The sequence below is a fragment of the Neltuma alba genome, unplaced genomic scaffold, assembly GCF_004799145.2.
Source record: "Neltuma alba isolate B1F8T4 unplaced genomic scaffold, ASM479914v2 tig00011324_pilon, whole genome shotgun sequence".
Taxonomy (NCBI): Eukaryota; Viridiplantae; Streptophyta; class Magnoliopsida; order Fabales; family Fabaceae; genus Neltuma; species Neltuma alba.
The window spans coordinates 120855-133161 of NW_021636031.1; the positions used below are offsets into that span (position 1 = coordinate 120855).

The following is a 12307-nucleotide window of genomic DNA, read 5'->3' on the forward strand; positions in this document are numbered from 1 at the left end:
AGGGAGCTGTTACGTACCGCAGACTTCCTCGCGAAGGACGCATTGTCAAAATCCCCAAGACTTCACTTAGTGCCGCTTGAAGATTTCTTTTTACTTCTGCATTGAGTTTTTATTGTAATCTTCTCTCTTTATCAAAAAAAAAAAAGGTGAAAGAAAATTTAGTAGAAAAAGATGAAGGGAAAGAATAAAAAAATTAATTGATGATAAAATTGATAAAAATATATTTAATATTCAAACACCCCTAAATAAGATATTGTTAAAAAGACCAAACCAATCCAAATTATAGGATCATATAAAAATCAACCGAGGGAGTATAATTTTGGAATAGAGCTCATCTTTTTGTGTGCGTTACACTTTGTTGATATGGTATGTAAAAATTTAATCCACCTTTTTCATTTTTATTGTCCTTAATGATTTCACGTTCTGCATTAATTATCATATGTTCGTCAAGAATTACTCACTCTATGGGAGACTCTCTTTCTCTTATTTCTTTTTTCCCCCCCTATACACTCCCCTTTTTTTTTTTCCAGTCATTCTCTTTCTCCTTCGACCCTCCATAGATAAGGGATGTATTTGAATTCAAATACATTTGTGATCCATTCATTATTTTTAACCAAGTTTAATCAATTTTTTGATCTAAATAATTCAGTTATTTGCATGTGATATATAGAAGTGGAGTGAGTTTTAAATAAGGCGGATTGTATGAAACCGAAAACTCTAAAACTTGCGGAGCAAGTAGTTTTGGGAAGTTAAAATAGGAAAAAGAATCTACATATAGATAGTGGGGTGGTTAATACTTTGAAAGCTGAAACTTGGGCAGCAAGTAGCTTTGCTGTTCGTTTCATTCATCCAGGTCCGGAAAGCCAGAATATTATTACTGACTTCACAGTAATCCCTTTATTTTTATTTTTTTAATGCGTTTGGCATTCAGCTTTTTCTATTACTTATTCCTTCTTCATTACTCTTTGCTTTTCATCACAATTTTCTCCTTCGTTCTTTCCCCTTCTTTTCTTCTGCCAATAATGCTACCTGCTACGACGACCTTTATTATTAGTAGAAAAGTGGAGTGTTCTTGGTCCCAATGACATTGTTGGCGTCCTTACCGTAATATTAATTTGGAACACAACAATGTCATTGGCGCCTACAATATTCTGCACTTCCTCTTACCGTAATGAAACTTGGGTTAAGGTCCAATTTTTACCTCAAAAAATTCCAGAATGTAGATATCCGAATTTTTTTTTTAATCAATACCATCCTGAAAATTTTAAAAGAAAGTGATTCCATCCCTAACATTTAAAAATGTTAATTGTCAATCTTAGTTTTTAATCGTTAATGTTAATTTTTTAAAATGTCAACAATTAGGACAACTTTGCTCCCTTTCTAACACTTTTAAAGTGATATTAATCCTTAAAAAAAACTTCGAAATACCTGCAGCTTCTATATGAAAACTTGTGAGACAAAATTGAATCTTCATCCATGAAAGGTCAACATTTTTGTAGTTGAGATATTTTCACAGTAAGAATTGCCTACGGTGATTTTGGGGTGTCATAATGCTTGTTATTGCAAGCCAAAAGATAAGTGTTTTTTTTTTGAAAAATTATATGTGTATTTGATATTATACTAACTTAAATTAAACCACCGTTCAACTCAAATATAATGTAATAGCCTTTCTAAAGGAGAATTACAATGAGGTCCCAAATAAGAAAAACAACTGAAAAAAACAGTCTCAGAGGTTGTCATTCTCACTATAGGACTTGTCATTATAGAATGTTGAGATTGTCATTGGGACCTTTTAATAATTATTTTTCTTTTACGGGACTTGATTGTAATTCCCCCTTTCTAAGTGCAAGAATGACCGTCGATGCAATTATTGTCACTTTCTTCTATGGGTTCTAAGAGTTTTCCTTAAAATATGACTAGTGTATTCGTATATAACATGTCAATTAAGTTTAAATTAAAAAATGTTAGTTAGGTCATTAAACGCGTCTTGAATTGATAAAAGTTACTTATTTATTCATATTAAAAAATTAATTGAAAATTCCTCTTATCTTTCTTGTATTTAGGACTCTCTTTCCTCCTTATGCGAGAAACTTTAATGTGCGCAAAGTTGAAAAAAAAACTTCTATTTGAAAGATATTTAATAAATTAAGAAAAAATTAATTTGGCAGTCCTTGTAATTTTATTCAATTCTGAATCAAGTCCATGTATTTTTTTTCCTTTTTATCCCCTCCTTATTGTTTACTCAGTTATCTGCTTTGGTCCTTCTGTTATAGATACTGTTAGTTTGGGTTGACTAGGGGCTAACATAGCACTAAATAATACTCCTCCAATATTTAATATAGGATCTAATTCTTGAGTTAGTTTTGATCCTAAATATAAGACCTATTTATTATATTTATCAATTTTTTTAAATTACCCCTATGAATACGTCCTTAACCATAATCAAATAGAAGAGGGAGATGGGATATTAAAAAATATGGTTATAGTGTTTTAGAAAAAATGTGTCACTTTTCTTATATTAACTAACTTATTAATTTCTTAATCTAATCAAATTAGTTAAATGGGTTTTATATTAAGTAGGAGTAGTCTTACTAAGCATACCATCTTCCTCACCCACGCCACCTCCTCTGTTAACTCTCTCTCTCTTCGTTCCCCACAAAGCTCGGGTTGCAGAATGATGTTGCTACTTAGGCTATTGCAGCTCGTCCGTTCATGCTAAGCTAAAGGTACGACAGTGGTGGTCACTGTGTCAGGAGAATGATGATATTTTTTGGATTAGAGAAGAACGCAAAGTCAGAACTTGTTCTGGGAGTATGATTTGGTATCATCATTACTTAAATCGCCAAAACACGTTACCCAGAGACAATGGAGGAGCTTGAAAGAACTTCTATGGCTTCTTCTTCTTTTTCATGTTTCAGATTCTCCTTCTCACCTGAGAATTATTGGTGGAGTTGAAGTGCACGCCGCCTCCACTAGGTCCCACCATGTTCTATTTGTCTTACCGGGACCGATCTACTCAAGCGTTAACATATCCCAAAAGAGCAGACGCTTCTCCTTCCCCGACCCTACGCCGTCTGGTCATTCTGCAAAAGGAACGTTTGTGGAATCTCCACGTCACCGCAAGAGCCGTAGCCGATTTGCGAGAGCTGGTTGATCGAGCACCACGATCTAAGCGAAGCTGGCTTACTCTTGTTGGCTCGAGCTCTGTTACTTCAGAGAGCTATGTTACTCCTGTCGCCATGGGAGTTGGTAACAATTGGGGAGGAGGAGGGTACCATTACATATGTGAGAAGGAATTACTGAAGCTGAAACACAAAGCAAAGCTTTAGCTAAAGACGATGATTGTGAATAAAGAAAGAGTATATTTTGGCCACAAAAAAACAAGGAATGAAGAAAGAATACATGAACTATAACAGAGAGATCATGGTGTTGCTTTGAAGAGACTGTGCGGAGAAGGGAGGGAGAAGCTGGGAAAGGAGGTGGTGCCGGTGCCGAAGATGATGTGCTTTGTGCTTACTCAAGCATTATTCAGCGCCATGTCAGCCTCTAGTCAACCCCAACTAACGGCATCTATGCAGAAGGACCAAAGATAACTGGGCAAACAATAAGGACTTAAGGAGGGATTAAAAAGAAAATAATTATAAGGATTTGATTCAAAATTAAGTAAAATTACAAGGACTATCAAATTAATTTTGTCATAAATCAATGACCATTTTTTGATTTTAATAAATTAATTAAAGTGATTTATATTATAAGTATGAGGAGCATCTATTACAGAAAAAAATCTCTTACTGAGTAGTGAGAAGAGGACATAGATGAAAAAGTGGGAGAGCATAGTTAAATTTTATACTTTTATCGCCATCCGAGCATGAGGTTTAAATTCTGGCAAAAAAAAAAAAAGAAAAAGAAAAATTTTAAACTTGTGAAGCAAGTTGTCCTCATTTCCGTGTTCCTCACGAGATGCCATTCGAGAACCTTCGGGGACGTGTTCCTATTTGGAGATTAGAATACATAAAATTTTAAAACCTAGGGAACAAGTTTCCAACACATATAACATAAATCACACACACACACATCTAGTTTTTTCACGCACATATATATCTAGTTTTCATATTGTACTACAATGATGAGAAAGACGTGAGTTTAATGCTCGAAAGAAGAAATGAAGGGGAAAGATAGACTCCCAAAAATTCTCTCCTCCTGTTTGCATCTTTAATTAGTTTAGTAGAAGTGGATGTTATATTCAAGAAAACAGAAATATCATATTTTGAAACCATAATGTGTCTTTTTAGAAATATGAAAAAAAAGATGGGGTTGGTATAATTTTCGATCATTAAAATTTAGAGTTATTTGATTTTAATCTTTTAAATTTTAAACTCATAATTTTAATTTTCAAAATTTAGTTTATTTTAATATTAATTTATCTTAATTTTCACTGCCGACCTGACCTCTAGGCCGGTCTATAAAAGGAGGTGTTGCCGCGGGTGACGCTTCAAGTGAGCAAGTCAAGTCTGTCCATTCCTTTCTCTTTCACGCCCTCTTCTTCACTCTCCCCAAGCATCTTCGTCTCCCTCAAATCCTCTGCTTGCCCCTTTCCAACCCCTTCATATATTATTGTGGCTGAGACAACCACGACGGATCCAGCTCCGATGCAGAGCCGTGTGCCTCCGGGATTCAAATTCTGTCCTACCGAGGAACAGCTCGTCGCTTACTACCTCCGCCACAAATTGATGGCCCTTGATCCTTCCGTTTACACCACCTTACCTGACATTGACGTCTGCAAGTTCGAGCCCTGGGATTTATTATGTATTTTATTCCAAATTTTTCTTTCTGATTTTTTATGCTCCATCTTCTTATCATGCTCTGGCCCTTGATTTTGCTTTCTTGCTCTTATCTAGCTCTTGCTACTTCAGCGGCTTCGGCGACCAATTTTGACGACTCGGAGTGCTTTTTCTTCAGTCCTCCTGATTATAAGTACGCTAAGAGTACTCGGTGGAACAGGACAACATCGTGTGGCTCCTGGAAGTTCACTGGCCGGGAGCGGAATATCAGAGAGCAAGGCACCAACAATGTCATTGGGATTAAAAGGATTCTCGTTTTCTACGAAGGTCGTCCTCCTCGTGCACGTAAAACCAATTGGGTTATTCATGAATATCATGATGCCACACTTCCTCTGGAACAGGTGAAATCCAATTCTGTTTGTGTTTTTTCATATCAACTACGCGCCTTAAGAATTAGAGAGTACATGCTGTGCTTCTATTGTAAAACTAAAAGAATTTTCTGGGCTTCACAAACTGTTTTACAACTGTAGTTACTGAATCTACCGTCAATAATGTTTGTCATCAATTTTCATGAGTTGGAGTTAGCTCACGACACTGTCAGTTCTGATGAATAACTCATCTGATTCATTGTTTTTATTAAACAGATTACTGTTAATTCTGATTTTGTGCTATAGTTTTGACAAATGAATGCCTGATTATACTTCCAAATGGTGCAGAGGAACTTTATTCTATGCAAGTTAAGGAAGAAATATGAGAAGAAAATAAAAGAAAAAACTATTGACTTTGATCAAAGATTACTTGAGCTTGAAAGGGAGCTCAATAATGACACAGACTTCGAATATGAAAATCAAGCAAATTTCAATATGATTTCAAAGGTAAGCAGAAGGATTCTTTAAGTAGTTCACAGATTATGTTTGAAGGCGTGAAAGAGAACGAAAACTAATACTTGTTGAATACTTGTTTTAGGAATATTGTTCATTAAATATGAGCTCAACCACTCAAACCTCTCCCCAAGAAGTTATAGACAACACAGGCACTCAAGTTCAATTCCTTTCAAATGAAGATACGGACTCAATGATTCAAGAACTTCTCCAGTCAAATGAAGCTATACCACAAAAACTAAATTCAAGCAGTGAAACACCGCTTGAGTTTGATTACGAAGAGTTGTACTCCAGCTTGGTCGTGTAGTTGGCTCCAGCCATGGATGAGCAATGGTTACGGGAAACGACGGCCACAGCTTCTATGCATTGAGATGAAAGAAAAAAAAAAAAAAAAGCATTTGCATTAGTGTATCTTTCTCCAATTACTTTTCTAAATTCCTGTGAGTTAGCATGAAGAAGTTTTGTGTATCTTTCTTTTTAGTGTTATAAATCCTGGTGACTAGCGATTTAACTTGTCTTAAACACTATGTTTAAATTAATGCAAATTTGTATGGCCATAGACAATTGTTTCTTTTCCTCTATGATTAACTGATGCTATAGCATAAACTATTGATGGGAAGAATTCTGGTGTAAATGGAATATTAAATATAGTAAGAGACAATAAACAAAATAATAATCATGTTAACTACTGCCTTTTTTTTTTTAATCTTTTCTTTTCTTTTTATAAATGGAAAAGTGGAGAATAAACTAACAAAATGAAAAGAAGCATAACAAAGCAGAGGATGGAACAAAATGAGAGCATAAAAAAAAAAAATGGCGAGTCAAGGAATATGAGGAAATGGAAGGCGACGTACCGAACAAATGTTAGTGGAGTCAATGCTCTCAAAAGCTAAAACTCGGGGAGCACGTCTCAGCGTATAGTTATACACACACAAGAATTGCCATTTACAGAACACCCCAAAAAAAAAAAGCTATTTTTTTTCTTTTTTTCTTTTTAATTGCCCTTTCTCTCTTTTCGTCTATTGTAAATACCTTGACTTTTAGCATTCTTACAAGATAATACTACTATTTCTGTTGGATTTATTGATTTTCTGTTGATATAGCTCGTCCATTCTTCTAGTTTGAAATTACCAGTATATATAAATATCAAGCTCTATCACTCGTTGAAATTAAAAGAGATTCTTTCTAGCCCCATGATCGTCAGGTTTATTTTATTATTACTATCTAATGGGCTCATTAATATGAATTTCATTTGGATGACATTCCGTGCATTTTCAATTTAAAGATGGTTATCAATTATTAGTTTCACAGATGTGTGTTTAGCACACTGACCAAAATGAAAATGGCAATTAAGATAAGAGTTGACTGGGGCTAAGCCAGTGTCGAACTCGGGACCTCAAGATAACTCAACAAAGCTACGAAACCAACGTACCAGTCAACTGCGCCGATGGGAAAAGCACGTTTTTAGTTTTTTCCATGGGATGAGACTTGAGAAAGTATCTTTTCCTGATTTCATTAAATTTACTGTATGAATACAAATTTTTGTTCTTAATTTATATTTTCTATAAAACATTATCTTTTATAAAGTATATACATTAAAAGGAGTAAAGAGATAAAATTAGGGTTGATGTGCATTTAGCATTCTAAAATTTTTTTAGATACACACTACTACAAAATATATTATTTTCATCTGTTCTAAAGGTCCTTGTTAGTTTGTTTTAAGGGAGACATTAATATAAGAGATGTAGATAGTAATTATATATTTGTCTATTTTAAAACAGACGAATACTGGCATTCATATATTTGTCTGTTCCATAACAGATGAATGTGGGCTTGCATATTCGTCCGTTCTCTCCAAAACAGATGAATATGTGGTCTGCATATTCGTCTATTCTAGCCAAAATAAACAAATATGAGCATGCATATTCGTTTATTCTAGATTCTGGAGAGAACAAATGAATGTGTGTTTTTTTTTAAAAAAAAAGGTGAAAATTTGGATATTGTCAGTTTTTATTCAACCTGCGATTCCAAAAGCATACATACAGCAGAATTAAAATGGATTATAGCAAAACAATAATAGCAATTTGGCACAATCAAATCACATGTTTTTCATATAAATAAAATCCACACAATCCACAATTTTAAGGGTTAAAACATTTAAAACGAAAAAATCCTAATTAATTAACTTAATTAAGCAAAAAGAACTAAACACCATAAGTTAGTCATATAACAATTAAAGTAATTTTATCTAATTAGTCATATAACAATTAAAGCAATTTTATCCAATTAACCTCAATTCCAACAAAACTAAAGTAATTCAAGACTAAGTTAAGCTATCCAACACAATTAAATCAAACAAGTTTAGCAATCTACAACATGTAAAAACATATATACCGAAGTTTTCATCTTCACAATATCAAATACAATTTCAAGCTTACTTACAATATTAATTAGGATAATTGTAATATTCAACTACACAAGCTTTTCAATATGATTTGAAGCACATTTCTCCTAACACTATCCACTTACAAAGTAATAAAAATAAATCTAAATACACATATATGTTTAAATAGCATCTCAAGCTTTCTAAAATTTAATATGAAGATTAAATATTGAGTTAACTATTATATTCCAATCAAATTATTGTTTTAGACATTAATAAGAGTTGATCCAATTGGTAAGAAGTCGACTCATAACCCACAAGGTCTTGAGTTCGAATCTCGCTGCTGATGTGAGGACCTTGTTGGTGGGCGATTTGTAAGTACCTTTGTAAGCGCTCTCGGAGTCTGGAGGCATGCTTTAGCCCTAGTGAGCCCCCCGGATCCAACTCACCTAAACTTTTGTAAACCCAAAAAAAAAATCATTCTCTTAGACATTTTCACAAACACCTTATGTGTGTTAAGGTTTAAACAAGTTTAGCAAGCTTTTTAATCATCAAAATGTAACCCAATCGATGTTGAATAATTCCTAAATGCAACTCTTACCAACAATCAATTTAAATAAAAAACATACATGCCCACAAACACTTATATTCATTCATTTCAATATCCAAAAACTCACATAATATAAGAGACACACCCCCGTGCCTCTTACCTTGTGTTGTGAACAAGCTCAAGCTGGACAAGAATAGCGACTTTCATGAAAGAAAACGTTGCTCCTGGTCGTGGGATAGAATGGATGAAGAATGGGAAAGAGAAGGAGAAGAAGAATGGGGAAGAAAGGGAAAAGAAGGGGAAAGAGAGGGAGAAGAAGACAATGAGCTACTAGAGAGGGAGAAGGCAAACTTGGTTGTCAACATCGGCACTGGAGGGGGAGAAGTAGAAGTCTGAACAAGAGAGAGAGAGCGCACCGCATATGAAGAAAAGAGAAGAAGGAAGGAGGAGGTGTATATGCTAGGGTACGTTTAAATCTGTGTGGCAAAAATGAAATTTGAATTAAAAAAAGACGTTGTTCGTCTGCTTTTAAGAAAAACAGACAAGCATGGGGAGTCCATACTCTTATGTTTCTTTTTAACAGACAAGTTTGAAGGCCCATATTCTTCTATTTTTCAAAACAGATGAAAATGGGTGACGAAAATGACTTTATTTGTATTAGTGACACATAGCACCTTAAGTTTGAAGGCCCATATTCTTCTAGGGCATGAGTTTTAGAACTTTTATCTTGATAAGATGCTTGTGGTAATGAAGATTCTATAGCTCTTCTGATTGTCTAATGGTGCCATGTCATCTGATGTCCTATCGTGTGATTAAAATGTTATGACAATTCGTGTTGTTTAGGAAAATGACAATTCGTGTTGTGAAAACTTGTATATCTCTTGCTAATTCACAAATTTCTGTTGTAAATATATATTGTGTTTAATTATTGAAAGTTGATTGAAATTGATACTTGAATGATGTGTAGCTATAGATAACAAAAGGTTAGCAGTAGTGGAAAACAATTAATTTGCATCTCCTATGTGGGAGGTGAATTTGTTAAGAATTTGCAACCACCATTGACTACTCGCTATCTTGGAAGGCTTAGAACTAGGAGGATTGAATCACAATTCTAGCAGAAGAAAGTGTATCATTGCTCAGGATGTGGTGAAGCTATTCATACTAGAAAAACTTGTCCCTGAACCCTGCGTGATTTTATTGCTGAAAATAGTCTTTTCTGGTTCAATATAGAGCCGCTTTTGCACATGAATGAATCTCAATATGTATTTTTAGATTGGTTGGGAAAGTAGCTATGACAACCCACTTAATATTTTTGGTGGTGGATTAGAATCTATATTGTATAATAATGTGATAGTTGAAAAATGTCATGATGGTACTAAACAATAAGCTATCCCCACCACTACACTAAAATTGGTTGACAACAATGTAAATGCATGAAAAACTTTGTCCACTTACGAATGGATGTATTTATGTTAATACATGTATCTCTATTGTAAATTGCCTAATTCCAATTATGAATGAAACATCTAGACTTGTGCATAGACTTTTTATTTTAAATACTCTACTTGTGAATGGAAGAGATGTAACTGGTTGTAACACACGTATTCTTATTACAAATTTCCTTATTCTGGTTGTCAATGAATGCTCACTCCTAGACTTATGTTCCACTTGTCAATTCAACTAGCTCACTTGCAAATGGACGTATTATTATTGTTAATATACATATTTTTGTTGCAAATTCTCTATTTGCAGTTATGAATGAACACTCGCTCCTAAACTCGTGATCGATTTGTCAATTTAATTAGTTCACTTGCAAATGGCCGTGTTCTTGTCATTAATATATGTATTTTTATTGCAAATTCCCTAATTTCAGTCGCAAATAAATCCTTCCAAACTTGTGAATTGTTCAACTTCTTCAATTCAACTAGCTCGCTTGCAAATAGACATGTTGTTAATATACATATGCGTGTTGTGAATTTCCTAATTCCAGTTGCAAATAGGCTTTCTCAGAGTTGTGAATCATATTCAGCTTCTTCAATTCAACTACCACTTATGAATGGACATATTGTTATTGTTAATATATGTATGCATGTTGCAAATTTTATAATTTCAGTTCAAATAAGTCCTCCCAGACTTGTGAATCAACATGTTTGACTTTTTTAATCAGATTAGTTTATTTTCAAATAGACGAGTTCTTGTTGTTAATGTGTATATCCGTGTTAGAAATTTCCTAATTTCACTTGTGAATAATCTCTCCAGACTTGTTATATTATCATGGTCAACTTTTTAGTTATATGAGCTCATTTGCAAATAGACGAGTTTCTTTAACAAATCAACTTATCCTTGTTGTATATTTTCTAATTTCAGTTGTGAATAATACATCACATACTTGTAAATTGGTAGGAAGAGACTAAAAATTATAGTTAATTAACTTGCAACATACTCATAATATATATTCTCTAAAAAGAAAATTGTTCAAATTCTCTATTCACAACTTTAACATAATTCCAAATAGTTTAAATTACATGTCAAATAGAAAATTTAACAATTTGTGATGTCATCACTTTCTTTTCGGTTGTGTCTTTATCTGTTGAAGTAGTTTTGTAATAGCAACTGACTTCATATTCCAGAACTTGGTTCAGGTGTTTCTCCACTTGTCATGCTCTACGCTCCTACACCATCCTTGCCTATGACAGGAAAAATTCTAGAACATCATGTTATAAAGTCACTAATTGTACCTAATATCCTAATTGTATATGTTTACAATAGAAATTTGTGAATTAGCAAGAGATATACAAGTTTTCACAACACGAATTGCCATTTTCCTAGACAACTTGAATTTGCAAATTTATAATACAAATACATATTTTAGCAACATCAAATTACTATTTTTCTATAGATTTGCTTTCACAGCACTCATTCAAGTAACGGGATTCTCAGACTTACAAATATGCTAGACAAAATACCCACTATTACTATAACAAGCAATAATCAAGTATCTTATAGAACAGAAACTTTTCATATTCGACAAATAACATATACATTCAAGCGTAATAACAGATTCATATACAGGTTTTGAGAGTGAGAGAACCAGTACAACAAACGATGATGAATCTCCTTTGGACGATTTCTGTGACTTTTCAGAGTGCCACAACCAGTAGACGGATGGTGAGTTTTCAGATGTAAAAGGAAAGAGCATGCAAGAGAGATTTCAATGTGAGAGAGGGAAGAGTAGGATGAAAGTTTTTTCTGATTTTCGGTCCTTTTCTGTTCATCAGTTTCAGCAGCAAAGTTAACAAGGACATTTGCGTCTTTTTCTTTGTCCAATTAATTTCACTTTCCCCCTAGGCCCTACAGTGAAGTTTCAGATTGTTTTGGGGGTTAACTGAAATAAATTTGCTATAGCAGTCCTAGATTGAAATTTTCCCTTGTTTAAATCTTGCCGAGAATAGTATTAATACTGAAGCAAGTAGCCTAATCTATTTTTTGAAGGAATCTGGACCCATATTTAACAATAGAATTTCGGCAATTTCTAAAAATGATTGGACATTGTTCGTCTTCTTTTAAGAAAAACTGTACCGTTTAGTCAGACAAAGCCTTGCAAGGTCAATTGAATTTACACGTCATCTTAGAAAAATGCCTCGACAGATGCTGCATTTTACAGAAGCTCGTCCAAAAATGGTGTTTGTAATTGTAAGGAAGAAGAGCAAAA

The 12307-nt window shown here is 33.8% G+C and overlaps 1 protein-coding gene across 2 annotated transcripts in view; it reads left to right on the top strand.

The window, feature by feature from the left end:
* Positions 1-4627: 4627 nt before the first annotated feature.
* LOC114711968 (NAC transcription factor 29-like) overlaps positions 4628-12307 on the top strand; it is a 34532-nt gene continuing 26852 nt past the window's right edge. For both annotated transcript variants that reach the window (XR_003737180.1, XM_028896415.1), the window contains exons 1-4: positions 4628-4806; positions 4899-5182; positions 5498-5656; positions 5748-5818. Coding sequence is in view for 1 of the 2 variants with exons in the window: in XM_028896415.1 (XP_028752248.1) it covers positions 4650-4806; positions 4899-5182; positions 5498-5656; positions 5748-5818 (671 nt within the window). In the remaining variant the exon portion in view is untranslated. The remainder of the gene's footprint in view (positions 4807-4898; positions 5183-5497; positions 5657-5747; positions 5819-12307) is intronic.